Source organism: Rhinichthys klamathensis, unplaced genomic scaffold (assembly GCF_029890125.1).
Source record: "Rhinichthys klamathensis goyatoka isolate OS25496 unplaced genomic scaffold, OSU_Roscu_1.1 h1tg000433l_1, whole genome shotgun sequence".
Classification (NCBI taxonomy): Eukaryota; Metazoa; Chordata; class Actinopteri; order Cypriniformes; family Leuciscidae; genus Rhinichthys; species Rhinichthys klamathensis.
In genome coordinates this window covers 81,418-109,226 of record NW_026606929.1, presented here as the reverse complement: position 1 = coordinate 109,226, position 27,809 = coordinate 81,418, and the positions used below count along the sequence as shown (strand labels likewise).

At 37.8% G+C, this 27,809-nt stretch overlaps 4 protein-coding genes across 5 annotated transcripts in view; 1 reads left to right on the top strand and 3 right to left on the bottom strand.

The window, feature by feature from the left end:
• Nucleotides 1-25,438, top strand: part of mpdu1a (mannose-P-dolichol utilization defect 1a) — a 26,552-nt gene extending 1,114 nt beyond the window's left edge. The window contains exons 4-9 of one of the 2 annotated variants that reach the window (XR_008803983.1): nt 166-251; nt 331-449; nt 562-672; nt 1,931-2,082; nt 14,371-14,442; nt 25,296-25,438. Coding sequence is in view for 1 of the 2 variants with exons in the window: in XM_056235920.1 (XP_056091895.1) it covers nt 166-251; nt 331-449; nt 562-672; nt 1,931-2,077 (463 nt within the window). In the remaining variant the exon portion in view is untranslated. Of the gene's footprint in view, nt 1-165; nt 252-330; nt 450-561; nt 673-1,930; nt 2,083-2,897; nt 3,147-14,370; nt 14,443-25,295 lie in introns of those variants that run through there. The other variant, XM_056235920.1, reaches the window with a different exon arrangement.
• plscr3a (phospholipid scramblase 3a) overlaps nt 1-27,809 on the bottom strand; it is a 47,070-nt gene that overhangs the window by 5,924 nt on the left and 13,337 nt on the right. The window lies entirely within an intron of this gene.
• sox19a (SRY-box transcription factor 19a) lies at nt 11,559-12,975 on the bottom strand. Its single transcript, XM_056235919.1, has 2 exons — nt 12,007-12,975; nt 11,559-11,897 (listed from the first exon to the last, which is right to left on the bottom strand). The coding sequence occupies exons 1-2, from the start codon at nt 12,651-12,653 to the stop codon at nt 11,651-11,653; spliced, it is 894 nt and encodes a 297-aa protein (XP_056091894.1). The 5' UTR covers nt 12,654-12,975; the 3' UTR covers nt 11,559-11,650.
• Nucleotides 17,175-27,809, bottom strand: eif4a1b (eukaryotic translation initiation factor 4A1B). The gene is made up of 11 exons (XM_056235917.1): nt 27,703-27,809; nt 26,848-26,896; nt 26,385-26,517; nt 25,925-26,064; nt 21,696-21,864; nt 21,471-21,580; nt 19,942-20,085; nt 19,633-19,770; nt 18,819-18,908; nt 18,416-18,495; nt 17,175-18,305 (listed from the first exon to the last, which is right to left on the bottom strand). The coding sequence occupies exons 1-11, from the start codon at nt 27,723-27,725 to the stop codon at nt 18,161-18,163; spliced, it is 1,221 nt and encodes a 406-aa protein (XP_056091892.1). The 5' UTR covers nt 27,726-27,809; the 3' UTR covers nt 17,175-18,160.

The window sequence follows — 27,809 nt, the reverse complement described above, 5'->3', positions numbered from 1 at the left end:
GAAGATTGTGCTAAGTGTGTGTATGCAGTCATGTTAAGACACTAAGAATGTGTGTGTGTGTGTGTGTGTGTGTGTGTGTGTGTGTGTGTGTGTGTGTGTGTGTGTGTGTGTGTGTGTGTGCGTGCGTGTACGTGTGCGTGTGTGTGTGTGTGTGTGTGTGTGCAGAGCCTGGGGGGAAAGTTTGTTTGCATTGATCCAGATTGCTGTCCTGGTTTTGCTCATCCAGCACTACCGAGGGAAAACCATAAAAGGTTAGAAAAAGAAGGCTTAAACCATATGGAGAGAATTTCCTCTTTCATAATCTAATGTTTGTTTGGGGTTTTCATGCAGGTATATATTTTCTTGCTCTATACTGTGGCTTTATGTTCCTCCTGACCTCCCCTTTGACCCCTGTGTCAGTGGTTTGGACCCTGCATGAATGGAATGTGCTGTTGGTTATTGCTGGAAGGGTGAGACAGGACTTTGTAACCCCCCTCCCCCCATCTCCATGTGTACATTTTCTTTATAACCAAACCCCCCCGCCCCCCAAACATTTTTGTATTTTATGTTGTATGTGTTCAGTTCCTCCAGGCAGGCAGTAATTTTAAATGTGGACACACAGGACAGCTGTCTGTGCTCTCAGTTGTCCTGTCTTTTCTCGGCTCTCTGGGGCGTATCTTCAGTTCCCTGCAGGTGCGCGCACACACACACACACACACACACACACACACACTCTCTCTCTCACTCACACACACACACACACACACTCTCTCTCTCTCTCTCTCTCTCTCACACGCACACACACACACACACTCGTTTAGGGCAGAAATTGTAATGTCAAGGAGACTAGGGTTGGTTGTCACACATGGATATTGTTTCAAGGTCTATATCTTAATAACTGTGTTGTTGAGTTAAATGTCCTATTACACAAATGCTTGTGAGAAAAATGTTTTCTCTAGCAGTGGTTTTATATGTTGGCTTTCAAAAGTAAAATACCTGAAACTCCTTTTTAAATTATAATTTTGTGAATTCTGTCCTACAAACAAAAATTTTAATGCCATAGTATTTTTTACTATGGCTGTTGAGTGACCAAGTGAACACAATAAAAACACATCGGCATACATTAAAATAGTAGTCAACAGTATAATGAAGGAAGATTTCTCATAATTAGAGTAATTTTCATAAATGCCAGGTCAGGCAAGCTGTCAAAATTTTATTCAATTTAAAATTATAATTATTATAATTTATTTTTTACTATTTTATATATTATAAAATTCTAAACATTTTGTGCAGTTGATTAATAATGATATTTATTGACCAAAACCAAAAAATTGTTTGTTATGAATTTTTTTCTTTATTTATTTTTTATTTTGCAAAAATGTGGCTGTTTTACTGTCTATAGTTAGCATGAAAGGAAAATTCACCTTATTGATCTTATTGTGAACAATTCATCTATACATATGTTTAAAAAAACCTTTTGACATTATAAATTTTAATTAAAATATTTTAACTTAATCACAGATCTCTCTCTGGTAACATGTATTCTGGACTTCTTCTTCAATCATTCAGCCGATGATTAGAATTCAGATTCCTATTCAGATAGAATAGTATTCCACCCTACATTTTTTTACAATCTTTTTGATAGTACATTTCAATATGGACATCACAATAAGTAAGAAAAAGATCTGTCACTACTTACTTTCCATTGCAACTCAGAAAACCTAATGCTAGCAGCTTCCATTAGGAAAACTTACACTGTAGTGTAACAACATGCTCTGGTCAATAATAGTAATGTTTGATAGCTTTTTAAGCCAAGACCTTAAGATATGTTCCCATACAGAAAATAAATGTACTTATTTAAATATTCACACATTAGTATATGTTAATATTACCCATTATAATTGTACTATTTCTTTTCACTTTTTTAATCACTCTCTCTCTCTTTCTGAAGGACACAGGCCTATCTCTCTCAAGTCAGATGCATGCACTGGCCTGTTGTTGCAGTGGGCTGATGCTTTTACAGGTCCTGTTGTACTGGAATAAATGCATGACAAACCATGAGAAAGAAGGGCAAGTGCAGAAAGACAAGGCTGAATAAAAGAGGTAAAATAAACTCTTCTTGTATGCAGAATGTATCCTAGTGTCCCCTATAGTACAGTATGTTTTGGAGGGCTAATTCACTGAATGTCTCCAAATTGTGAAATCTAATTGTTTTATCTACATTAAACCATTTGTCATATAGCAATATCATATGCATGTCAGATCCTGCTAGTGCATAGTGAAGTCCAGTTGAGTTTTTTGTTACCAAAGAGATCACAATTCCATTTATTGAATGAGTTGTGTGGCAAAGGAAAGAGTGTTTCAGCTGCCCGGACTATCAAGACTATTGAACCCCTTTCTGATGGTAATCAGATTAATTGTATGTGTTTAGTTATGGCTTTATTATAAACCACAAAATCCAAACCTCAAACAAATTAGGTTAATTCGGCAAAATCTGAATATTTGGCTTACTGTGAAAAGTACTAATCAAACTATATTTATTTGCTTGGGCAAATGCTGCACTTCAGTTAATTGTCAATGACATGAATATATGAATAGGGTCGTCTGATCCATCTCTGTTAGAAAGTGATACCAACTAATTACAAACAAAATGAGCCAAACCAATTTTTTTTTCCCAAATGAAGCTAAAAATAGGACTCATTTAGCATTTTGTTTAAAGATGAGAACATTTGAGTGCTTTTCAAGTCAGCCTCTGTGTGGCAGTAGTAATGAACTCGTGTGCTTGTGAAGATTGCAAAAAGGCACCACTAGGTGGCAGAAGAGTATTTTTTACTCTTCTATTATGGCGTATTATTGAGTTTCTACTCTTCATACATTCTCTAGTACAGTAAATATATGTTGTTCTTTATTTTTTTCAGATCTGTTTTTCTGTCAATTGGTCAGGTAAATTCTGACTTGGATTTACATCTCAGATTGTGCATTTGCACTCCTGGAAAAAGAGGTTGTGAATCATCCAATGTCTCATGAAATGTTTGTATTTTCACTTTTCAGTCTCAAGATGTGATTTCATTTCATTTTTCAACATTAAGTGTTATGCTATACTCTGCACATATTCAGAAATCTTTTTCTGTAATAAAATATGTTTCTAATGTTGTTAAAGCTACTCTCTAACATGTAGTTTTTTCCTTTTACATAATCAGTTTTTTTTACTTATGTTGGGTGAAAGTATCTTGGGGATTAGTAGTGAAGTCAACAAGTAGTTTAAAGGTATTGTAATGACAGAGGGCATGTCCCCCGGTGTTGCTTAGGCGCTGTGTTGACGCTGTGGTGTGGTTTGTTTGTTGGGTCTGGTTGTGTAGTCTTGGCTCTGTCTGCTTTGTGGGAGGTCTTCTCTGCGGGGCTGTGTGTGTTTCCGGAGCAATGAAAACTCGCTGAAACATGAGTCATAAAGCGTCTGTGCATGCGTGTGGTTCGCTCCTTATCTACCTGTCTGACAGACCTCAATCTACCATCATAATCATCTAACCTGTGTGTCTGTGTGGAAACGCCACACCGTGCGTGTGTTTGTTTGCCCTGCCCATGAGGGTCTGAAAGAATCGTGTGTGTGTGTTTGTGTGAGAGGACTTGAAAGAGTTATGTTGAAAACAAAGTGATTAACTTATGTATTTCATACTTACAGTTTTTACACAAGTTTTAGAGATTTTGATTGTGTGTCTGTATTATCGGATCCCTTTGATGTGTGTTGTTTGGTTGTGTCTGATAAGCAGCCCATTGATGCAATTCTTCCGTATATCTTAAGAATGTGTTTGGTGAGTATTTCTATCTGTGTGGGCCGCACTCGAGTGGCTGGTTGCTGATGATACAGATCCGACTGTAGATAGTCATTCACGGTGTTCTGAAATTTGGACAAACATGAACGATTAAAAATTATGAATGAGTGCAGATGAAGTAAACCTCATTTAGATAGGGGTGTTTCAGGCACCTTTATATGCCGGGGTTGATCTTTTTTTGTTTATTACAATGAACAGATTTCAATTCATTTTCTTTGTGAATGTTAAGTTCACATTAAAACTGTCTGGAACTTTTGGCATGTCTTTTAGCCTTTATTTTTTGCTACGTTAAAATGCTTTTCATTAATACATTTTTTTGTTTTACCTTTGTCCCAGACCCTATAGAAAATCTAAATAAATCTATTGTACCTTATAAAAATGAGCTAAATACATCGATTTAAAATATTACTGCTTTTATATTTAAAAAAAATGTTTACCCCTCTCAGATGTGGTGTCATATTTCCATCATGACCAACAATTTTGCGCCCCAATAATGTTTTTTCAAAAGTTATTATTATACATGTTTACCAAAGAAGACAAAAGTATGAGAGAAAAGCATGGCAAAGATGAAATAAGAGACATGATGTGCAAACTGTAATTTTGACATATTTTGCAAAATTATAAAATATACTATGAAATTAGGCTTAAAGGAGTCAGACATTTTATTCTAACAATTCATTTAAAAACAGTTCATTTTGACAAATGGCTGTAGTTGAAATGTTCATGACGTTCAGAAAAATCCCCCTTTGATGTGTGTGTATATATAAATATATGCACTGTTAAACATTTTTAGTAGACAATTATAATGAACCAGTGAGAGTGTAAAAATTGTTTAAAAGTTTAGTTTCTTGGTCCACATGGCCAAAAGTGCTCCAAGTTGGTGCATTCATTTTGAGTAAAGTGTAAATACACTATTTCAGAAATCAGATTGCAAGACTAAAGCATTGCTGTGTGTTTCTCTCTCTCTCTCTTTGTCTTTCTCTCTGTCTCTCTTCATCCACCATGCAAGAGCAGCTGCAGTGGATCAATACTTCAATCTGAGTGTTGTAATCCTTCTACAGTTCAGTGCAGCATGTCAAAACACTCTCCTTCTCCTCAGTTTCTCTTGTGAGCTCACAAAGATGTTGGCAAATAATGTGCTTACCAAAAATAGGACCCTGACTGAAAAAACTGAAATCACATATTGTTTACATGCTCAAACAAAGTGTGTGCGAGAGTGAGCAAGCTTAAGAAAGACAGAAAATGAAAGGTGTTGAAAGGTCATCTGTCACCCATCATACCTGCAATGGTTCTTGATTTTTTTTCCCGTCTGGTTGGATTCAGATAAAATTAGTGAAAGGAATGTGTTTTCATACTTAAAGTTGGGTAGAACTCAGTAATAGAATTGAAATCAAGCAGCTTTAGTTCTTAAAACTTTAGCAGACACGTTCATCCACATACAGTATATACTGTGTGGTGCTTTATTAAACTCTCTTGCAAACTGAAACAGTTTTATCACCTGCCAGTATACCATTTCATAGTGTTTTATGGTATTTCTTCTGTGCTATTTTTAAATACAGTGAAATAATGTTTGAATTTTTCATTTTGTCGTCTGCCATTTTAAGTGCTCAAGCTCTTACAGCAGGATGGATTCTGAAAGAGGATTGTTTTTGTCGCTTAGCCACTGCAATGTTTGTACTGGACTTGTTGGAAAGTTATATTCTACTGTCTGAAACAAAACAGGGTTCACGAACTGTCTAAATTTGTTCCCCTTGGTCCATTTATGTACATAATAAAGAGTATAAACTATATAAAATTGCATTTTAGTAAGATATGTCAACATTTAAACCGCTTTAAAGTTTTTTTTTTTAATCATTAGATATTCGAGTAAGTTGAAACCTAATACTTACATTTTAAGGATTAATCCCGCAATTTCTCTAAAGAAAATACTGTCGTTATCAGCGTGCAATGAATTCTGGGGTAGACTACACTGTAAAAAAATTGCTGTAGTTATGCAGCTGTTTGCCAGTAACTTACTGTAGATTTAAATTGATGTATATTTACTGGCAACAGTTTGTTCAAAGTTAAATGAACATTAAACATTAACAAGTCTTTGTCTTTACAGAATTAAATTATAAAATAACAATCTAATGCAAAGAATTCTGGGAACCAGAAATCTTCATCAACCTTTTTCTGTTTTTTTTCCTTCAGATTTTGGTTCCCAGAATGCTTTGCATGAGGCTGTTATTTTAGTTTTATTCTGTAAAGATGAAGACTTGTTAATGTTTAATGTTCATTTAACTTTGAACAAACTGTTGCCAGTAAATAACATCAATTTAAAACTACAGTAAGTTACTGGCAAGCAGCTGCCAGTAATACTGTAATTTCTACAGATTTTTTTTACAGTGTAGGCCAAGAAGGATCAATCTGTTGTATCCTTCATTGGCCGGGAAACAAAGGACGCATTTCGAGGCCGCATTTGAAGGAATTGGGACATCGAATTGGGACAGTCTTCGTCGTGCTGCTGTGACGCAATCGGCCTTCGAAGGATGCAGACTTTGAATTGGGACGCAGCCATAGTTATCGTGCTTGGTGTGAACGGGCCTTTGGCTGATATTAAAGTTTCATACAATTGTGTCTAAATAAAGTAAAAAGAAAACACTAACAGCTTGCACCAATCATTTTGCAAGTGAATTTAGGCATTGCAACATTATGATCTATACAGTATGAAAAATGGAAAATCTTTTTGAGGTTTGGGTAAGATTACATTTAACAGTGTTACTAAGGAAATCAATGTAAAAGCAGAGGAAATGAGCATGCACAAATAAATATACAATATCAACTAATATTGATCAGTTCAAAAATATTCAATATCCAACAATATTGTACCAATAAATCTCAGATGATGATATCTGAGGAAAGTCACTGCCTATTGAAGTCTAGATTGATTCAAATTTACTGAATAGAAGAAACAATGTGTTTTATATTTTAGTTTGTGTTGATCTATTTTAAGATTATTGTAGTTCTATAAATGTCGATATATGGAAAAAAGTGAGCTGATAATAGATCAGCGCTTGCATGATTATAACTGAGATGTTTGATGCTCAAGAGCAAAGTTGAAATAATTGGCATGTTTCTGGTGACTCACTAACAGTAGGTGTGCTGTATGACGTTAGTTAAGACAATTGTGACGATATTCTGCTCGTTATTTTTTTCGTCAGTCATCGGGTTCATTTTTCTTGCACAATTGGGTGGCAAATGTTTGTTATATCACTCTCCCACGAACGAGCACCACACCTCAATCTGACTTCTGCACAGACAAACCTGCTCTACTTCTCTCTCACTTTTTTTTGAGCATGTAAGTCAACCATAATAATGTTCTAGGTGGCATTCAAGCAGACAGCAGTGCATAAGTATGCAGTTGGTCCTGCTCTCTGTTTGTAGCTCTGAACTGGAGCTTAGCAACCCTGTCCCATCGAGCCTCAAAACACGCATTAGAGCCAAACTTAGATCCTTACTGCCTCGTTAAAAACTTTATCTGGTTACTTTATCATGCTGAATATTTAATATTGTGATAAAACATAAACAATCGTAAACGTATTCTGCAAAGGCAAAACACAATTTGTGAAAATTGAGGTATAATCGAAAAGTCTCTTGGACTATGAGCTGTCCTACAGACGGATTGACTCAACATTGCTCAGATTCAGAGGAAACTGATATAAAATCAGTTCAAAAAGACTTTGAAGCCAGTTTTCTCAGTTACTGTTTATTTTTGTTATATTCATGATTCATCAGAAATTAAAGAGTTACTGTATATATTGATGGTTAATGTTTGGAATAATTAAGGTTTTTTGTGTGTTTAATGTTAAGTCTCTTATGCTCACTAAGGCTGAATTTATTTGATTCGGTAAAAACAGTAATATTGTGAAATATTATTACGGTATTTTAAAATGGTTATTATTATTATCATCAATGTTGAATACATTGCTGCTGAATATTTTTGTGGAAATCGTGATACATTTTTTCAGGATTTTTTGGTGAATAGAAAGTTCAAAAGAACACTATTAATTTGAAATAGAAATTATTACATTATAAATGTATTTACTGTTGCAACTTAATGCATCCTTGTTGAATAAAAGTATTGATTTCTATTTTTTCTACTCTTAACGACTGCCAGCGTATATTTAAACCATGATTAAATTAAGATATTATCAAATCAGTTTGTGAACTTATTGGATAAATTAATAGTGTAGTGCATGAAAAGTTTCTCAAATTGTCCGAGTGAGTCCATGGGCATTTAAATGTTCAACTAAAATTGTGGAGTCTGTTCCTTCTCCTCTCTCTCTCTTTCTCTCCGGTGGGTGTGGGGTTGAGTTTTGGGGTTAGTTTGGGGGATTGCTGTTGCTTTGGGAACAACCTGTGGAAGCCTCTGTTTGTTGCTAGGAGATTTTATGCTTTCAACAAGAAAATCTGGCACCCCCTTCAAATGAACCCCCCCTCCCCAAACACACACACACACACACACACACACACAAGCACAATGCTCACTCAGTTTTGGAGTTTGCCAACTGATTAATTCTGAAAATAAGATGTTAATATCAAAACAAATCTTACACGATTGGATGATATTCTTCATGGCTTCACGAATCTCCCACCCTTTCCCTATAGACACGCTAGTACGGATCTTCACAATATAGAACATATAATACATTTAATAAAAAATTATTAAAAAAACACAAAATAAAAGTGTTTAACCAACAAGTAAAAAGTAGGCCAAACGTAATAAATTGTTTCTTTGCACTATAATTGATTGTACATCTTAATCATTCATTTAAAAAATATTTTCATATTTTTAAGATTAAAAAAGTTTTTTTTGTGCACAAATTTTTATGAAAACACTTTTATGAAAAGGTCGAAATATCTTGCATAAAATACTTTAGACTTTTATGAACAGGTTAAAGGGGTCCTTTGTGTTTTCTTTTCCTGGTCACATGACAACAAAATGGCTTCCATTTGGTCATGCCACACTGACCTTGATTTGGCAAATTGGCAGACAAATGTTAAATGTTAGTAATATTTTAAAGCAAAATTGCATTACTGAATTCATAAATATAATTTTTAAAGAATTTCAGTAGGCCTATCTGTAGACCTTTTCTCAGAACACACCACCGATACGTTTTTACAGAAAAAAAACAACAATTTTAATTTACATATTCATGATAGATGTAGGCTATGCAAAATAAATGTGTATCCAACTTATTTTGTATGGATTGCATTTTTATAGTGTTTTTGAATAACTTAATTGTTCAGTTTGACAAAAAAAAAAAAAAAGAAGAAGCATGACGCCATCGGAACCAAAAATGTTGTTCAATAGATATTCTTCTTTTTAAAAGTATTTGAAACAGTTGTATTGATTTTATGGACGTCTTCCTTCTATGTACAGCTTCCTGCAATATCATTTATATTGCAGGTCCGACTATATTTGTCGTCATATGCGTGAGCGTGAGTGTTTCTAACTCCCATCCCCCTTTCAAAACTCTTCCTTGGCATCTCCCCCCATTCCTCCCCTCCCCTCCACCCCCGATTAGCCGGTCCTGACTGCACCATTACCATGAGAATAGCGGGGAGCAGCGAGCGGGTTAAGCTCGGGACTGCTGAGAGAGGGGAGACGAGGCACTCAATGCAACGCTAATTTTCTGCCCGGTAGGAGAGCGAGAGAAAAGAGAACAAAGGCGAGCATAAGAGGCGCTGAGAACCGCGCGCTTTTACTGCGCGCACCTGCGTGCTCAAAAGCGCAGGACAATGAGACTCCGAAACGGCCAATTACGGGCCGGACAGCCACTCACTTTCTCTCCTGGAAAAAGCGGGCAAAGTATGAAAAAAAAAAAAAAAAAACCGAGAGAAAGGGAGGGATATTCTTCCGACCTCTGTGTTTTGATCCTCCTAACTTTTATCAGTTTTAATCGATGTCCACTTTCTTCTCGGGGTTAGGTGACGGAGGTCAGATGTCCCCTCAGCACTCGCCAAAATTAAGACCCCGTCCCTCCCAAAATCAGTGTCTTCTGCACTCATTGTTCTCTTTTCTTGCTTAATTTGGTGCGCTTTAGCTAATTATAATATTAGTCATATCGACTTAAATGCGTTAATGTCGGGACCATAAGCCCGCTATCATATTAACGATGAATTAAACGAGTCTGGTCGCATTTAAATGAGCAGCCATATAAAGTGGGTCCATAGTTTTGATTAATCATTGGAAAAAGCTCGTTTCAGTAATTTCGCAATAAAGGCCGATGTGTTTGGCTGGGCTGTCTTGCACTTATCACATTATCGTCTAAATGCGTGAAAGTGTGTAGGTTGTGGCGCCATAGGAGAGCAACACCTGCCATGTTATCATTAAACAAACGTGAGGCTTACTTTCTTTCCACCATTTAGTACTCATGAACGTCACAATCTTGTGTTTGAATTGAATTTGTAAAATGTGTGCAAGTGGAAAAGAACAAGTAGAAAAGCTAATCACAAGTGCCATGTTTTAACTAACTTGCAGCTTCAGCCCTGGACTTTTCTTGGGCCTGTTGCATCAAATCTGTTAAGTTTAGAAAATTCTTATAGCCCAATAATTTTGAGAGAAGTTATTTCCGAAGGTTTTTATATCTCAAGATGCTTGTTGCAACAAACATTCTATCAAAATTATTGTTTATGTTGTCTGTTAAAGCCTGCTGAAATACAGTTTACCTGAGTAGCATGACATTATTGTGCACTTAAGTGCACATTGTAAACTGAAAATTAAAACAAATAGTTGTGTGTTCATATTTTAATATAATGAGAACAAAGAAAGACAAGTGTACAAAAATAATAAAATACTTTATTAATTTTTTTTTTTTTTTTCTATCAAGGTTGTCAAGTCACATACAAGATTATTAACCCTTACTATAAGGGCTTAAAAAAACATTTCACAATACATTCTTAGTCAAACAGTCTTTTAACAAGCTCATAAAGTTTTCGTTTTTTAATGAACATTATTCAAAACGTTTTGACTCCCTTTTATACACACAACACTTCTATTCACAAAGTTCTATTTCTCAAATGAGTTGAGAATTAATTGTTCTTTTTTTTAATAGAAAATACAGTCAAATCTCTCTAAGCAGGATCTCTATTTCATTTTCACTTTTTAATGCAACAAAAATCTGTCGAAGCTCTGGGCATAAATGTATCTACACTAACAAAAATGTCTAAACCGTTGTGCATTTCATATTTTTGCATTACCTAAACAATGAAGAGCAGCACAATGTTACAAAGTCTTGTGGTATGAAAGCTTAAAAGTAAAACTCGGGAGATTCATTTTGAGGTGTTTAGATCATCAAGACAAGCAGCGACTGAGGGAATGTGTGCTCAATTCCCTTCTTTCCCTATTTAGCAATTACAGCCATGTCTTTAAAGTCAGTAGTCAGTGACATATTAAACTAGCTGGTTTACTATGCAAAAAATAAGCAGTAATCAACCAGTCAGCTGATTGATTAAAAACAACGGCCAGTTGATAACAGAAAAAAAAAAAAGTACCGTGTTACTAAGCAATTCCATCAACAGTGCACCAGGCCTCAATGACATAATCATCGAACGCTATGCAGAAAACAGACATGGACCTTAAAAAAAACGTGATAGAAAGGGGCGACACACATTCCACACAATATTCTGAGGCACTTCAACAAGGCCAGAAGTCCAGCTGCCTTGGTATATCCAGTTCCACCATGTGTCCACACACCCTCATCCTTTTTTACATATCAAGTTAATGTTCACGCATCTACAACCGACACTGCTGGCCCTCCATGCAGAGCTGAAACAGGAAGGTAATGACAGTTTCCTGATCAGATGTGAGTGAGAGGTGCTGTACCGGAGAGGTAATGCTGTTGGATATTGGAATAGCCTCTCTGTGCTCCACTGTCTGTGGTGTCTCCACCAGGGATATACATGCTAATCATGTCCCTCAGGTCTCCTTGTAAAGGACCCCTCTGATGGCTGTGGGCTCCGGTGGGAGAGTGAGACACCTGGTCCGGTTTCACCATGGACATGACCGGGCTGGGCTGCTGTGGAGTGCTGCTGTAAGACATGGGGCTTGAGAGAAATGAAAGAAAAAGTGTTAAAGACCACACAAATATTTGATTTAGTGAGCATGTTATTGAAGTGCACACATAAACACCTGTAGGAATAATTATAAACTTACGTGTAGGAGTTGGCACTATTCATGTAAGACTGTGCTGTGGCCATGGCGGATGGATACTGCAGGGCGGACAGATCATAGCGGTGAAGCTGCTGACTGTAACCCAGAGCGTCCGTCTGCATGCCAGCATAGCCACCTGTGTGACCCCAGCCGTAGCTGTCCATCCGCGGGCTTCCACCTGACCCCTGAGCCGCGGCTGCCGCCAGTAAGTTACCGGCTGATAGGGGATACTTAGCAGCCGGGTTGTCCTTCTTCAGCACGGGTTTTGTTTTACGGCGGGGTTTGTATTTATAATCTGGGTATTCCTTCATGTGCAGTGCGCGAAGCCGCTTGGCCTCGTCGATAAACGGCCGTTTCTCCGCGTCCGTCAGCAGCTTCCACTCGGCGCCCAGGCGCTTGCTGATCTCAGAGTTGTGCATTTTGGGGTTCTCCTGTGCCATTTTGCGCCTCTGACCCCGAGACCAGACCATAAACGCGTTCATTGGCCTCTTAACTTTGTCCATAGGATCGCCACCCTGTTGTTGTTGGCTGTTGACAGTCGGTTTGCCGGTTCCGTGAGTCACTCCACCGTTCAGCTGGGTCATTCCCTGCGCGCTCTGGTGCGTCGGTGGCACGGCGGACTTCATGTCGTGTTCCAGCATGCTGTACATGACTGACCACAGAGTTTAGTGGTGATACGTAAGTATCACCGTAAACTGCTAAATGACTTTAAATCAAATGAAATGACTTTCAGTGTCCGCGAAGCTAAACGTTTAAGCGCCTATTTCATGGACAAGTAGCCTAAGTCCAAAAGACGAGAGCGAACTGACTGTAACTATAGCGAGAAGTGTTTGTAAACGGCTAAAGACAATCAACAAGTTCTGAAGTGACGTTAGTTTGTCTTAAAAGTGAAACAGGTCCGAGCTGAACTCACTGTGCGTCCTGCCTGCGACTCTTTCAGTGCTTGAGTGATAATAGAATTTCATCACTGTCCGCCTCCAGCTGCTTTCTTTCTCTCCACATTAGCATCACTAAAGAAGGGGTGCGGTGAATGTAGAGAGGCCAAGAGCAGGAGGAGGATTCAGTTTTGGGGAGAAGAGTTTCTGTCTTCACCTGCAACACTTTAAACTGATTTTACAATATAACACTTTGTGGCCATCTAGTTTTTTATCCTCAAAATTATTAGACATCAATAACATTTAATTAATTAAAGTTTCATTTATTTATCCACACTTTTTGTGAACTATTTATCTATCCACAGTTTCAAGGAATACCATTTTGTGTCTTGTTTTTCATTTCTGACCAAAACAACATCATCTATTATACTCTATTATACACTTGTTACCTGTTGAAAAGGCAACTTTTGGACAGTCATTTTTATTTGGGTCATTACACAGAATTGTTTCCTTTTCTATTTTTAATAGGCGATTTTTAAAGGAAATGTTTTATGTAGGCCTATGTTATAAATGTTGCATTGTGCCATATCAGGCTAAATTTAATCATTTCAATATAGGTTGGATTATAAAGCTTATTTAAAAGTAAATAAAAAAGTATGGGACTTAAAGTTACTAGCCGAGCTGTGTCCAAGGTCACAACACTACAATGTGCTTATTTGTTATTTTCCCCCAAACAATTATCCAGTTCTCTATAATTAGTTGTTTACTGTAAAATCATAACACTGTCTTGCTTAAGATCCCCTACTGACAAACCCCTACAAAATATAACCAAAAGAGGTTGAAAAAAAGTACCGACATACTTGTCTTTGAAAAGCTCACATTCTGAAAAAATATTGTCATGACAAAGTTTTTTATTTGTGGAATTGTACATCTAATGTCTTCTAATAAGGGTAGTTATGATGGTAACAGGATTGATTCATAAAGTAAGGACACAATAGTATATATATATAAATTATAGCCTATACAGAATATGTGTACTCTCTATGTTGCATTAAGAAAATCCTTAGTGATAATATTTACAAATATACCAATTATAATTATAGAGATTTCTTTAAAAGTTTGTTGCAATTTGGCACTGCTTTTGTTCGTGCATAAAATTGTATTCATGACTTGAGTTGTTTTAGATGTTACCACATGAAGTACATTTTCAGGTTTGTGATAAATAAAGGTTCTTTATCGGCATTGATGGTTCCATGAAGAACCTTTAACATCCATGGAACCGTTCCAATGCAAAAGAAAGGTTATTTATTGGGGGAAAGTGTTCTTAGATGATTAAAATGTATTCCACACTAAGACTTTTTTTATTTTTTTATTATAAGAACTGATTACTTTTGGGGGGAAACAAAGGTAGTTCATCTATGGCATCACTTTTGGAACCTTTTATTTTAATTGTTGAAAAACTTTACTGATATTTATTTTCATTCTCTTTTAGCCATCTTCCCTGATGCTGTTGTACTCGGATGTCTTCTACCCCAGCGAGTCATCTTCTCTAATGACCGCAGGTGTGAGTAGTTACTCCTTATCACCCAGCCATCCATACACATTAGTTTCTATAGGCATCACTTCACACTTCTATTGTGAGCCCTGCATCCCCAAACACTACGACTACGACTGACCATCAGTAAGAAGTGTGACAATGAACTCCCCCCCTCTGAGTTTAGCTTGTACTAACACATCATCTGAATGGTTCCTATAAGGCCTACCAAAAAAGCTGTTATAAAAATGACTTCATTAGGGTCTTTTTAACAACTTACAAAAGTTACTAGTTTACTTTTAAAGCAATAGTCAGCATTACATTTTCATGAGTGAACAAACTCATCCGATCCTCAGCATTCCAAGAAGAGGATAAGGAGGAGTTTCTGTACTCCATTCTCTTCTCCTTTGTTCTAGTTTCTCCCGTTTAATCATTGACAACAAATCTAATGTGGACCGAAAGTGATTCTGCCTGAATGTAAAAAATAAGTTTGTTAAATTAATTTGTTAGATTTGTTCTGTTTATATAAGTAAGTGCCATTGTAAAACACATTTTAAAAGAACGTGATGGTGCAAAGCTAAGTAGTAGGGCATGAAACGTGTTGATGTCAACCAGCAGTAGATATCCATTGTCTCTGTGTTAGACAGTGGGTTGTAAAACCAGAATCTCCTATTGGATTAGTATGTTTTCTCTGGCTTTGTGACAGTTTGAATGACTGAAACCTATGGCCCATTTTGACACGATGGAAGTCCATAGAAGAGCAACAGGTGGTATTACCTCAAACCAAAGCAGAAATGTAAAAAAATCTCATGCGCGACACGTGAGCTGCCGTTTTCTACTGGCTCACGGCCTGACGCTGCAAAACCCCACTGTACGGCGTCAATATTGACTCGAGCCATTGTCGCAGGTCATTGTCACACACTTATTATACAATTAACCTTACTTTATGTGGAGGCTGAATATGGAGTGTGCCGGAGCTATTGTGCATGAGTCATTCTCATGTATGGGATCAGTCTCATTATAAGCTAGAGCAGGAGAATAAAGAGAGGAAACACATTGATGTCTCCTGGTGTTGTGTCGACAATCAAATCAAAATTTAAGTGGGGGCCTCGCAAGAGAGCCGGAGAGTCCAGAGAAAGCCTGAAAGAAGCCAAACATCATACATGCGAGAGACGCAGAGATCCAGAATGACAGATTGGATGGTCTGAGATAAAAGAGAGAGGAAAAAATGAAGTAGGGAGGGAGAGGGGGAGAGGGGGGGAGGGGGGGGGGGGTTCGAGAGAAAAGAAAGAGCGATGGACAGAGGGAGGGGAGGAGGACGGTGGTGGAAGAAAAGCAAGAGAGACAGCAAGGGGGGAAAAAGGGGGTCGAGAATAAAGAAGAAAGTAAGAAGGAGAGAGAGCAGAGGAGCTGGGGGGTTGGTTAGTCGCTGGAGAAAGTTCTTAAGCTTTTTCAATGACAAGCAGATTGAAAGCCCCTCTATTCAGCCGCTCTCCGGCTTCTGTTCTCATGTAAATGGAGTCTGCGGCCTTCCCTCCATCCATCACACTGCCCGGTAGTCCAGCCAGGCCTTTACGAGCCTCCCACTTGCAAAATCACCATGCCCCACAAACACTATGGCCACGGAAGGGGGGTTGGGGAGGCAGAGAGGCCACCTACACTGTGCGAGAAACTGCAACACGGCCGTTGGGGATGGTAAGGTGCCACCGAATAGCGATGGGGATGAAGGTGATGATGATGAAGAGAGAGCGGAAAAGAGATTCATTTAAAAGTTCATGGCTGATTTGAAAAGCAGTACAATTCCTAATTACTGCCAAACTTTTTGTTGATTTCCAACAAAACATCTCACAGATGCCTTCATGCATATTCATTTGCTACATTTCTGTTTTAAAGCAACATACGACACATTTTTTGACACTGACCAAATGTTTACATCAATTTAACGGTGAGAACCTGTCTCAGATGATTGGATTTTTTTTTTACTGAACCTTATACTTTAAAACCACATGATTTAAAAGTTACAATTTCTCCATTTTTGGATACTGCAATCATATTTGTTTGTTGTTGCTTACTAAAGTTTCTCTGCTGTGTGGCGCCTCCCTCCAGTGTTGAACACCGGCATTACAGTCTCTCACAACTTACTTTTATGTACACCTATGGGCTATATGCACGCATAACTGCCGCGTTTGATGCAAGGATGCTCTTGCGTTTCCGGTTGGGGGGATTTAAAGCGGAGGAAAACCGAGGAAAACGGGATTATGGCAGCAGGCAGAGTCTTCAAAATTTACTGTCCTCTCGTCTTTGAAACGAAACTTTAATACGTTTAGATGTAATTTTATATATAGTTATGTTTATTTAATATAATAAACAAAGAAGCATAAACAAAATGAGGGGTGTCTGTTTTGTCTGTTTTTGTGACTAACGTTTCTTTAGTATAGCAATAGAGTATAAAAACCAATATAAATTCTCGGTATAGCATTGGACTCTACGATCGGCGGAAGTAATCCAGCATCCTTAGACCTTCACCGGAAATACCGCCGTGCATAGAGCCCATTAGTTTGGTAAAATATATGAACAATTTTGGGGAAAATTGTTGACATGCAATAAAAGATTAAAAAAAATAACTGGCACTGGCCTGTAAATCCATGAACAAATGTTCATGTAGTTTTCAAAAAAAAAACAAAAAAACATCTTTAACATGAACTTCTATTAATGTTCTTTGAATTGAAAAGAATACCTGATAACGAAAAAAAAGGAGTGGGTTAAAACAAGACTGTAAATAATGTTTAATTTGTACAGATTCCAATGTACAAGCATTACACTTTGCTACCCCTATATGTGAAATGAGTGATTTTAACAACTGGAACCTGCAAAAACAGCAAAGAACATAACCAAACTTGCAAACTGTTTAATAACAAGGAGAAAAAGGAGAGTTTGACGAGTTATGCTGTAGCTTTATTGAAACTTCCCCCCTCCTCCGAAGAACAAAATACACTTACAAAATAACTTAAATGTAGATTTTTTTTTTTTAAATAATCCAATAATGTTGAAATATTTTTTTTTTTCTCCATCAATTTTTTTATACCACCTTCAGTCAAAATTCATCCGAGTAAGGACTTCCAAATATAGAAATCCAGGAAGCCCACAATACTCGGACATCTTGTATCATATACTGTTCAAGGGTGATTACATAGCTCTGGCACAGTTTTACAGCAAACAGTACAGCAAGCAAGTGCAGTAACTACTTGGATCTTACAGTCCCAGTAGATGAATCCGAAAGAAATGTATCAAATCTTACTGATGCTTTTCATGTTAGTTTAAAAGGAAGCACACTTTTACCACATGGCCCATTACTACATTAGTAACATGGGCTTTAAAAAAACATCAATGCACGTCAATGATGATTCCCAGCTTAAAAAAAGAAAAGAAAAAAAGAAGAGATCAGGATGACTAATTGAAAGCAGAGTGACAGAACATGCTGCTCTTCTCCGTAAGAGAAGATGGCTGAGCCCATATTTTTCAATGTTTATTATGGGAGTTGATGGAGATAAATAGATGTATATTCAGCATCTGAGATTTATAAAATTTGTTCAGTTTTGGGCAAAATAAAATGACTAATTTGCAAATGTGGAAGAGCAGGGAGTTGCACGTCCCCTACTCCATTTAGAAGTGCTTAAACTTGAAAAAGCGAGAGTGATTGTGGGGATAGAGAGAGGGGGGATGTATCTAGATCAGGTCAAATAAATCTCTAGATCAAGTCAGCCACATTCATGGGCATCTCTTCTACGGTAGTGTTGTAGAAGGTCTCGATGTCCCGCAGAGTACGCTTGTCATCCTCTGTCACCATGTTAATAGCCACACCTTTCCTGCCAAAACGGCCGCCTCTACCAATCCTGAGAGTATCACAAAAAACAACAAGATGGTTATAATAAGCTGATGGATTGTTTCCACTGCCATTTGACTAAGTCAAATTCAATGTTACAATCATGAACAAAACACAAACCTATGAATGTAATTCTCACGGTTGGTTGGCAAGTCATAGTTGATCACCAAAGACACTTGCTGGACATCAATACCCCTGGCCTATGAATGAGAAAGATATGCAAGAAAATTTAAGTTAACTCAAGCATACAAAAGTATATTACTTTTTATTTACATTGTTCTACAATTACATGTGTGTGTGTGTGTGTGGTTTGATAAAGCTATGGGGAAGGACAGAATGACCCATCCATAGCAGAACACACTATTTTTATACCAGATACTATTATTACTCCAAAGCACTAGAGGGTGCAATGGGGTCAGGGAAGTCTGGTGACCTCATCTGCTAACTGAACTATTTTTTAATAGAATCCATTCCATTAAGAGAACAAATGAAGCAAGATCAATGCATTAATGTGTTTGCTAACCAGCAGATCGGTGGTAATAAGGACACGGCTAGAACCAGAGCGAAACTCCCTCATAATCAGGTCTCGGTCCTTCTGCTCCATGTCTCCATGCTGACAAAGATAACACACAATGCCTTTACAACAAACCAAACATTTACATTTAGTTTATTCATGCATTCATTATGCTTGCAAAGAAAGAACATTCTTCATATGAGAAACTATCAGACCATCTGTGTACAGAATGAATGCTAAAATGTTGAAAAATAATTTGAATACTACTACTATTATTATTAAACTGACCATAAAGCTTTATTTCTAACCTTAATCCTAATTTAAATTTCAGGTCAACAATGACACTACTTTAGCAATTGTATGCGAGCATCTTGTACATAGATATTCTGTCCCTTTCAGGTGCACAAGATAGACTGAGTTGGTCTGATGTAAAGATAATATAATTCAGTATATAAGATCCACCCCTCATTGAAGAAAAGACAATTGTTGAAAGTCTGACATGTGAAAATACTAGATGCTCACGCTCTGCTAGAATTGTCTGATATACAAACTGAGAGCTACACACTTAGATCTAGGTAGTGGCGGATCTGTTAAGGCACATCAAGAACAAGAACTATAACAACTGTATTAGCGTCCACAATTTGTAATAACGTTATGTTTGTTCTAATCGCACAATACAGTTATGTTCTGTGAACAATTGCAGCTCACACTCTAAAGTAGGAATGATTTTAATTGGCTGACGTTTTTTTATATTAAAAATAGATTACAAAAATGCTCTGAAAGTGATTCTTTATAGTTGCGGTGTGGCGCTTTCAGTATTTACCAGAGCTGAGACAGTAAAGTCCCTGGCATGCATCTTCTCCGTGAGCCAGTCTACTTTTCGGCGTGTGTTAATGAAGATCACCGCCTGAGTGATGGTCAGAGTCTCGTAGAGATCACACAGGGTGTCCAGCTTCCATTCCTGACAAAAACACATACACAACAAAGCATGGTGAGAAACAAAATGACCTATTAACAGCCACTGGTCAAAATCAATGCATACAAGCACACGGAACATCCTTTTAAAAAAGCCCTGATAAATTCTGAATTTCTGCTGTTGTTGCTTTGCATAAAAGTGACCCAAGATCTGTACCTCTTTTTCAACGTTGATGTAGAACTGACGAATACCCTCAAGGGTGAGCTCCTCTTTCTTCACCAGGATGCGCACTGGTTCTCGCATAAACTTGGTAGTGACATCCAGCACCTCCGCGGGCATGGTGGCTGACAGCAGCACCACCTAGAGGACAGATGGGAGATCAACATGATCGATCACATTTATAAACAAACATGTATGACCTTTAAAGCTAGGTCTCCTAAAAAGGTGTTGTTATTACCAGTCATAATAGAATAGTGGTGGGAAACAGAGCTGACTGAACAAGAAGCAACACATTCCAGATATCAATGCTATTTGTGTTCTCAACCTGTTGCCGTAACTGCATTATGCTTTGGCAAAAGCATATTCTCATATACACTAATGCAATAACCAGGGATTGAAAATTAACTTTTTTGTCCACCGGCCACTGTGGCTGGTGGATTTCAAAATCTACCAGCCACTCAATGTTTTTACCAGCCACTTTCTTGTTTTTAACCGACAATGTGTAACTGCATGTGAAAATTAATACTACAAGAATACTTAAGCAGTTTATTTAATCGTCTCAATGAAATACTGACATTTTCTCTTTCTCTCACCCTCGGCCTCATCCACCTAATCTGTCATTTATTTTTGTTTTGATGATAATTTGAGCCAGCCTCCAAAAGTAATTAACCTGTCCTGTGATTTTTTTTTTCTCTCACACAACACTCTCCAGACATGGATTTATGAGCTATAGTATGTTGGTTGCCTTTACATTAGAATAATATTTAATATAATCTAGATATGAAATGGAATAAATAGCATTCAATACAAAATGAATATGTCTCATATATTGAAATCAAGTTTTATGTGATAAAATATTTGCTTTCTTGTGCATTAGAACCACATCAGGCATTTAGTACAAAATAATTTATTGAAGCATCCAGATACTTCACCACGTGACAGCAGCTAGGCTCCTGATTGGTTAACGCGGCGCGAATTGACGCCAAAGTTCAGATTTTTCAACTCGGGCGGCAGACGCGAATTCGCGTCAAACGCGTGAATGCACAAAAGCACTCAATAAAATCATGCGCGCGGAACGCTTCAGACGCTCGAACTTGCCGCACGAATGAGGCGTATTCGCATCTACCACGGCGCGCTCTACACCTCATTCGCGCCGTAGGAATTTTCTACGCGCGTAACGCGTCTTTGCATTGACTTAACAATGAAATCACTCGCGCCAGACGCTCTATTCTCGTCTGGTGTGAACGCACCATGATGTTTTCTCTGCAGACCTCTACGCCTGCGATGTAACGCCACATTTTTGTTTGAAGGTGTGCCTCCTCTAAAAGTGTCCGCCGTCCGGGTGAAACAGTATGCTATTTTTATTTACCCGCCACGGTGGCAGGTAGATGAAGCGAGTTTACCCGCCACAACACAAAATCCCCCGCATTTGGCTGGTGCTAATTTCCATCCCTGGCAATAACACATGAAAATATTCAACCTGGTAACAACACATACAGGAAACATGGTCGATTTCATATCCTAACCTGTGTGCTGGTATTGAGTTTCTGGAAAATCTCATAGATCTGGTCCTTGAATCCACGACTCAGCATCTCATCTGCTTCATCCAGCACAAACATTTTAATGTACTTAGAAGCTAGAAGAGAAGTAAACACAAAAGAAAGTGTAAATGGCATAACAATAATATTATGCAATAAAATATATAAAATACAAAATATTCAGCAATAGATCTCACAGTACTCATCACTCACAGAGGAACTTTCGATTGAGCATGTCGTAGACACGACCTGGGGTTCCTACTACAATATGCGGTGCCTCTGCTTGCAGCTTTTGGACCTCATTGCGCACGTTGGTCCCGCCAATACAGGCGTGGCATGTTGCACCCATGTAGTCTCCAAGAGCCAGAATCACTTTCTGGATCTGTAAAGACAGAGAAAATCAAGTGTGAAGTAACCTGGAGCAAAACATTTGCCTGTACTTGCGTAGATGAGTTGTGGACAGAAGCACATTTGCCATCACATGTAAGTGGCGATTTAAAAATATAGATTTCTCAATTTTAATAAATTTTCATTTTGAAGAACCAATATTGATTCTTAAATCCCAAGAATAGCAACGTGCATACTGCGTACTGCTGATATTTATCCTATCGCTCTGTGTTATCAACCAGGTAGAACAATTATTATAATATAATTATCCTAACCCGCTAAAGATACATTCACAAATAACCTATATGATCTGTCTCAACTGCTCAGTTTTCCCATAAACACAAATTAACTTGATGAAATGACTAGAAGTATGGGCACAATCTTCTCTAGTGCATTAGAAACAGTTGCACCCATCAGATTAAAAAAAGGTTAGAGAGAAAATTACAGCACCATGGTACAACAGTATTACTCAAGCCCTCAAGAGAGAAACTCGTAACCTAGAGCGCGGATGGAAAAACTCATGGAAAGACAGTATGTCCCGCTATAAAAAGGATCTAATAGCTGCAAGGGCTGAGTATCTCCGCAAACACAGAAAATAATCAAAAAGATCCAAGGATTTTATTTAGTACAGTGGCTAGATTAACAAATAAACACGCATCATATTTCATCACAGTGTAGTAGTAATGACTTCATGATTTTCTTCACTGGGAAAATCAAAAGCATCCGAAATACAATATACTGTAAATGTACAACCTTTGACAGCGTTTTATGATTCAGCCTCAATTATTGTCCCTCAAGAAAAATTGCAGTGCTTTACATCTATAGGACAGGAAGAGCTAAATAAACTTATCATTGCATCTAAACCAACAACATGTTTGTTAAATCCAATACCCACTAAACTACTGAAATAGTTGTTACTTGTAGCAGAAGAGCCTCTTCTCAATATTAACGCCTCTCTATCTCTAGGTCATGTCCCAAGACCCTTCAATCTGACAGATATTAAGCCTCTAATTAAGAAACCACAACTAGATCCAAATGAATTGGCAAATTACAGACCCTTTTTAAATTTTCCATTTATGTCCAAAATACTAGAAAAAGTTGTCCGCTCAATTGTGCTCCTTCCTGCAAAAACAAAAAAGGATTCAGGCCCCATCATAGCACAGAAACTACGCTGGTTAAAATTACAAATGACTTGTTTTTAGCTTCTGACCAAGGCTGCATCTCAATACTAGTTTTGTTTGATCTTAAAGGAGCTGTATGTAAGATTGTGGCCAAAACTAGCACTGCAATCACTGTCAAATTACTGTAGAGTGGTGTATCCCCTCCCCCTCCTCCCTGATTCGAGGTTGCCAGATCGGCTGCAGGATCCAGCAGGAACGTGACGAGCTGCAGCTGTGGTAACTAGAGCAGAGCTGGCAACCCGGATGCCGCAACACTACTGACTTCGTGATTGGTAGATGGGTGGAGGGTGGAGCATCAGACCAAAACACAACATGACATCATCAACATCAGTTGAGGGCTGCAACTGCACTTTTTAAATGACAATATCCTGGCCAGACTACTGTTGTCAGTGATATAAGTATTTGAAATGTACATGATTTCTCAATGTCTAGTGACATTTCAGGGCCATTTTATGATTAATTGAAATACATTTCTTACATACAGCTCCTTTAATGCTGCATTTGACACTATAGATAATAAAATACTCTTAGATTGGCTACAAAATTACTCCGGTATTCAGGGACAGGCATTAGGGATTATTATATCGTACACATTTGACCGTTACCATTTTGTTTATTTAAACAGGGAATTATCCAAGTTGATGCCAGCAAATTATGGAGTGCCGCATGGATCTGTGTTAGGCCCTCTGCTATTTTCAATATACATGTTGTCACTTAATAATATTATTAGAAAACATGGAATTAGTTTCCATTGTTATGCTGATGATACTCAGTTATACATTTCATCACGACCAGATGAAATCTCTAAATTATCCAAGTTGACAGTGTGTGTTAAAGATATAAAATATTGTATGACCAGTAATCTTCTTCTATTAAATTTGAATAAGACTGAGGTATTACTTATTAGACCAAAAACCTGTACACAATCTCTCAGAATAGAATTTGCTTCAAGTAGGAAGTACAGTTACATCATCCTCTACTGTTTGAAGACCTGGGTGTCATATTAGACAGCGACATGTCTTTCGATAATCATATTTCAAATGTTACAAAAACAGCCTCCCACCTCAGAAACCTCGCTACGGTGCTAACATGTTATCGGTTTCTGGTGTAGAAAAGCTAGTTCATGTATTCATGACTTCTAGACTGGATTACTGTAATACATTACAAGGTGGTCCTGCATCCTCAAACAAGCAACAGATAGTCCAAAATGCAGCTGCTAGAATTCTAACCTGGTCAAGAAAATATTATCATATAACCCCAATTTTATCATCTCTACACTAGTTGTCTATTAAGTTTTGTAACGAAGTATTGCTACTGACCTACTAAGGCTATAAGGTTTAGCTCCTGTGTATTTAACCAATCTTCTATCACCCTACAATCCATCACACTCTTTAAAGACCCACTCCGATGAAAATAATGTTTTTCTAGGTGTTAACATGTTCTTGTGGCATTTTTCTGATGTTAGAGGACATATAAGCTCAAAGTTGTATTTCTGAGTATTTCTACATTCAAATGGCTGTGAATCAGTAGCAGACGCTAAAATGCCGGCTAAAATAGACTGGAGTTGTGACGTAGTAACTCCACTGGGCATCTCCACACGCGACGTCTTGGAGTGAAATAATGATCGGTGATAACTTTGAGTAACTTCGGATAATAATAATTAACGTGTATATAATACTGTTGCCCCACCGGTATTGGGGATGTAAGCTAGCGGGAGAGACAGAGCTCTCTGCAACGGGCAGGGGGAGGGTCGTCTCCATGCCAACGGCTCCGCCCACAACGCAGAGGCGAATTGCTAATGAGCTACTGCCGCTCTGCTGAAGCGAAGTCCCAGAAAACGGCACAGGTTTTGTGATTTCGGCTAAAAATGGCATAGTCATAATTTAAAGACCACTGGGAATGTTTAAAAATAGCTCAAAATATGATCGGAGTGGGACTTTAAGGTAAAAAAAACTCTGGACTTTTGGTAGTACCTAGGATATCGAAGTCCACTAAAGGAGGGAGAGCGTTTTCACATTTGGCTCCTAAACTCTGGAACAGCCTTCTTGATAATGTTTGAGGCTCAGACACTCTTCCCAGTTTAAATATAGATTAAAGATGCATCTCTTTGGCCAAACATTCACATAATGCACCTCATGACCTTGTACTCCAGTTATATCAGATGAAACGTACATGATTATCTTTTGCTTGAAATGTTACGAACAGCAGCTATGCTAATTATTTTCCATTTACTTTTCTGTCTCAGAAATGCCCATCCTGAGGTAACTAGAGAGTACGTCAGCTCCAGTTTGGATCCAGCCTCTTATGAAGACTTCAGATGCCCCAACACCTGTGAAGAGATGACGCCAACTCCTGCAAGGACTTCAGATGACGGCCACTCTGAATCAGCATGCACCACTGCCAAATTTTCTATATATTGTAATCATTATGATCACAACTTGTAATAACTGCTTTATGAATGCATGATGTTAGCTTTAACTGCACTCAATTTTTATGTAGAAACGTGCATTTTTCTGTAAAGCTGCTTTGCAACGATAAGTATTGTGAAAAGCGCTATACAAATAAATGTGAATTGAACTTCCCATAAAAAGTAACAAAATGTAACACGGTTATGAACTTTTCCTAAAAATGCAATGTAACATGTTGCTTTTAAAAGTAACATTCCCCAACATTAACAAAATGATCATCTTTCTAGACAATTAACATGGATTCAGTTTAAGTTCATATGCAAGTGACAAAAAAAACTACCTTTAAAAATAGTGCCCATTTCTGACAAAAAAAAGTCATCAAACTCAGTTTAGTTCAGCTGCACCGTTGACATTGTGGTTCTGCAGAAAGTGAAGCAAAAGCAGTGAACACAGAGACAGCGCTAACCTGCTGAGCCAGTTCACGGGTGGGTGCCAGGACCAAGGCCTGAGATCCTTTCAGCTCTACATCAATCTGCTGCAGGATGGAGATGGCAAAGGTGGCGGTCTTGCCTGTTCCTGACTGGGCCTGCGCAATGACATCATATCCTAGTGTGGAAGCAAACAACAACAGGTCATAAAGTGGCCAAATAATGAGCTGTAATTGATAGTACGGGATGTCCTTCAAGCATGCAATGATGGGTGATGGCAGTCTAACAGTTATGCTACTGAATGCTACTACCAAAGATGCCCCTCTAGATAAGAAAACAACCTTTAAATGACAATTATAAATGAACACTGCTGATGATTTTACATGTTATGTGCCTGGAACAACAACAGAAGGTGAAAATAGAGTATCCAATGATATGGACTGCTCCAATAAACATCAATTGTATTACATCTTTAGAATATTCTTAAAGATACATTACCCTTGATGCAAGGGAGGATAGCCCTTTGCTGGATGGCAGAGGGCTTCTCAAAACCATAAGCATAGATTCCCCTGAGCAGAGTCTCACGCAGGTTCATGTCATCAAAGCTGTCCACGATCTCATGCCAGTTACTCTGCAGTTACGGGGGGGAAAGTAATCAGATGAATATTAAGATACAAAAGACCACAGGCGAGCTAATCTTTACTCCATCTCACTATGAAAAGAAAAAAATGCTATTTGTCACTCATTGCTGATGCATAAAGGATAACAGGTTGGCAGTTGTTCAAAAAAAAGAAAGAAAAAGGAATCGCTGACCCCCACAGTGAGAACAAGACAGTCAAAACAACTGACAGCACATTCAGTGCCAACCTGCTTCCTAAAGCTGGGCAAAGAGAGACATGCAGGGATATATGTATGTATATATAAAAAATTATTAAATGTAAAAAAATTATTATGAACTCACTTCAATGATTCCATCTGGCTCCATGCCCTCAGGGCCATTGTCTCTAGGTCTGCAAAGAAATGTCACATTAGCACCATTCAGTTATTCATGAAGGACAGATAGATACTTTATTGATCTCTCAATGCATGTATGTGTCTGTATGTATGCATGCATGCATGCGTATGTATATATATATATATATATATATATATATATATATATATATATATATATATATATATATATACACACACACACACACACATAATATATGATTATATGTCAAACGTTTAAGAACACAAAATTAATCCACATTTTAAAGCAGTATAATATGGGGAATCACCACTACATTGAATTTCCATGTAAAGTTTAGAAAATATATTATATGTAGTAAATATAATAATAAATACATTTTAGCCAGAGAAAATCAGTTTGATCTATGTGCAAATGAATGAATGGAGGAAAAACATGCTTCACTTCAGGGCCATAAATAGGAGGGTTATGTGTCGAGCAGTCAGTGCGAGCTAAATCAAGTAGACTAACGTTAATTGAGGAATCGAGATGATCATTGACTGCATTAAATTAATATAACAACAACAAATCATTTGCGATCTAAACCTTAATTTTGAGCTGCTGAACAGTAAAGATCGTTCTATGTCAACGTCAATATCCTCAAGCAGGCCTGGCTGCTAAGAGCTCATATGCTAACGGCAGTGGGTTTTTACAACTCGTTTGCGACATTCAAGATCACGAACCACAAGCTACTTCCAACAACATCTAGAAGCGGAATGCCTATAGCGACTGACAACACGTACGCATAAGATCTCCAATTTATAAACAAATATATTTAGATCGTTTAAATTCCTGCTGTCCTACCTCCCTTCATATTCTGCCGACATTATCACAAAGGGCGAGCACACCGTGAAAATGTTTTATATAGTTTAACACGGTTTTGTTACTAAAATTGTGATTGCAGCATTCGA

Coding starts and splice junctions, on each gene's coding strand:
- sox19a (XM_056235919.1), bottom strand. CDS start 12,653: ATGTACAGCATGCTGGAACACGACATGAAGTCCGCCGTGCCACCGACG. Junction 11,898..12,006: donor AATAGTGCCAACTCCTACAC/GTAAGTTTATAA, acceptor ATTTCTCTCAAG/CCCCATGTCTTACAGCAGCA.
- eif4a1b (XM_056235917.1), bottom strand. CDS start 27,725: ATGTCGGCAGAATATGAAGGGAG. Junction 19,771..19,941: donor ACATCAACGTTGAAAAAGAG/GTACAGATCTTG, acceptor TGTTTTTGTCAG/GAATGGAAGCTGGACACCCT. Junction 18,909..19,632: donor ACTTTACTGTCTCAGCTCTG/GTAAATACTGAA, acceptor TATCTTTGTCAG/CATGGAGACATGGAGCAGAA.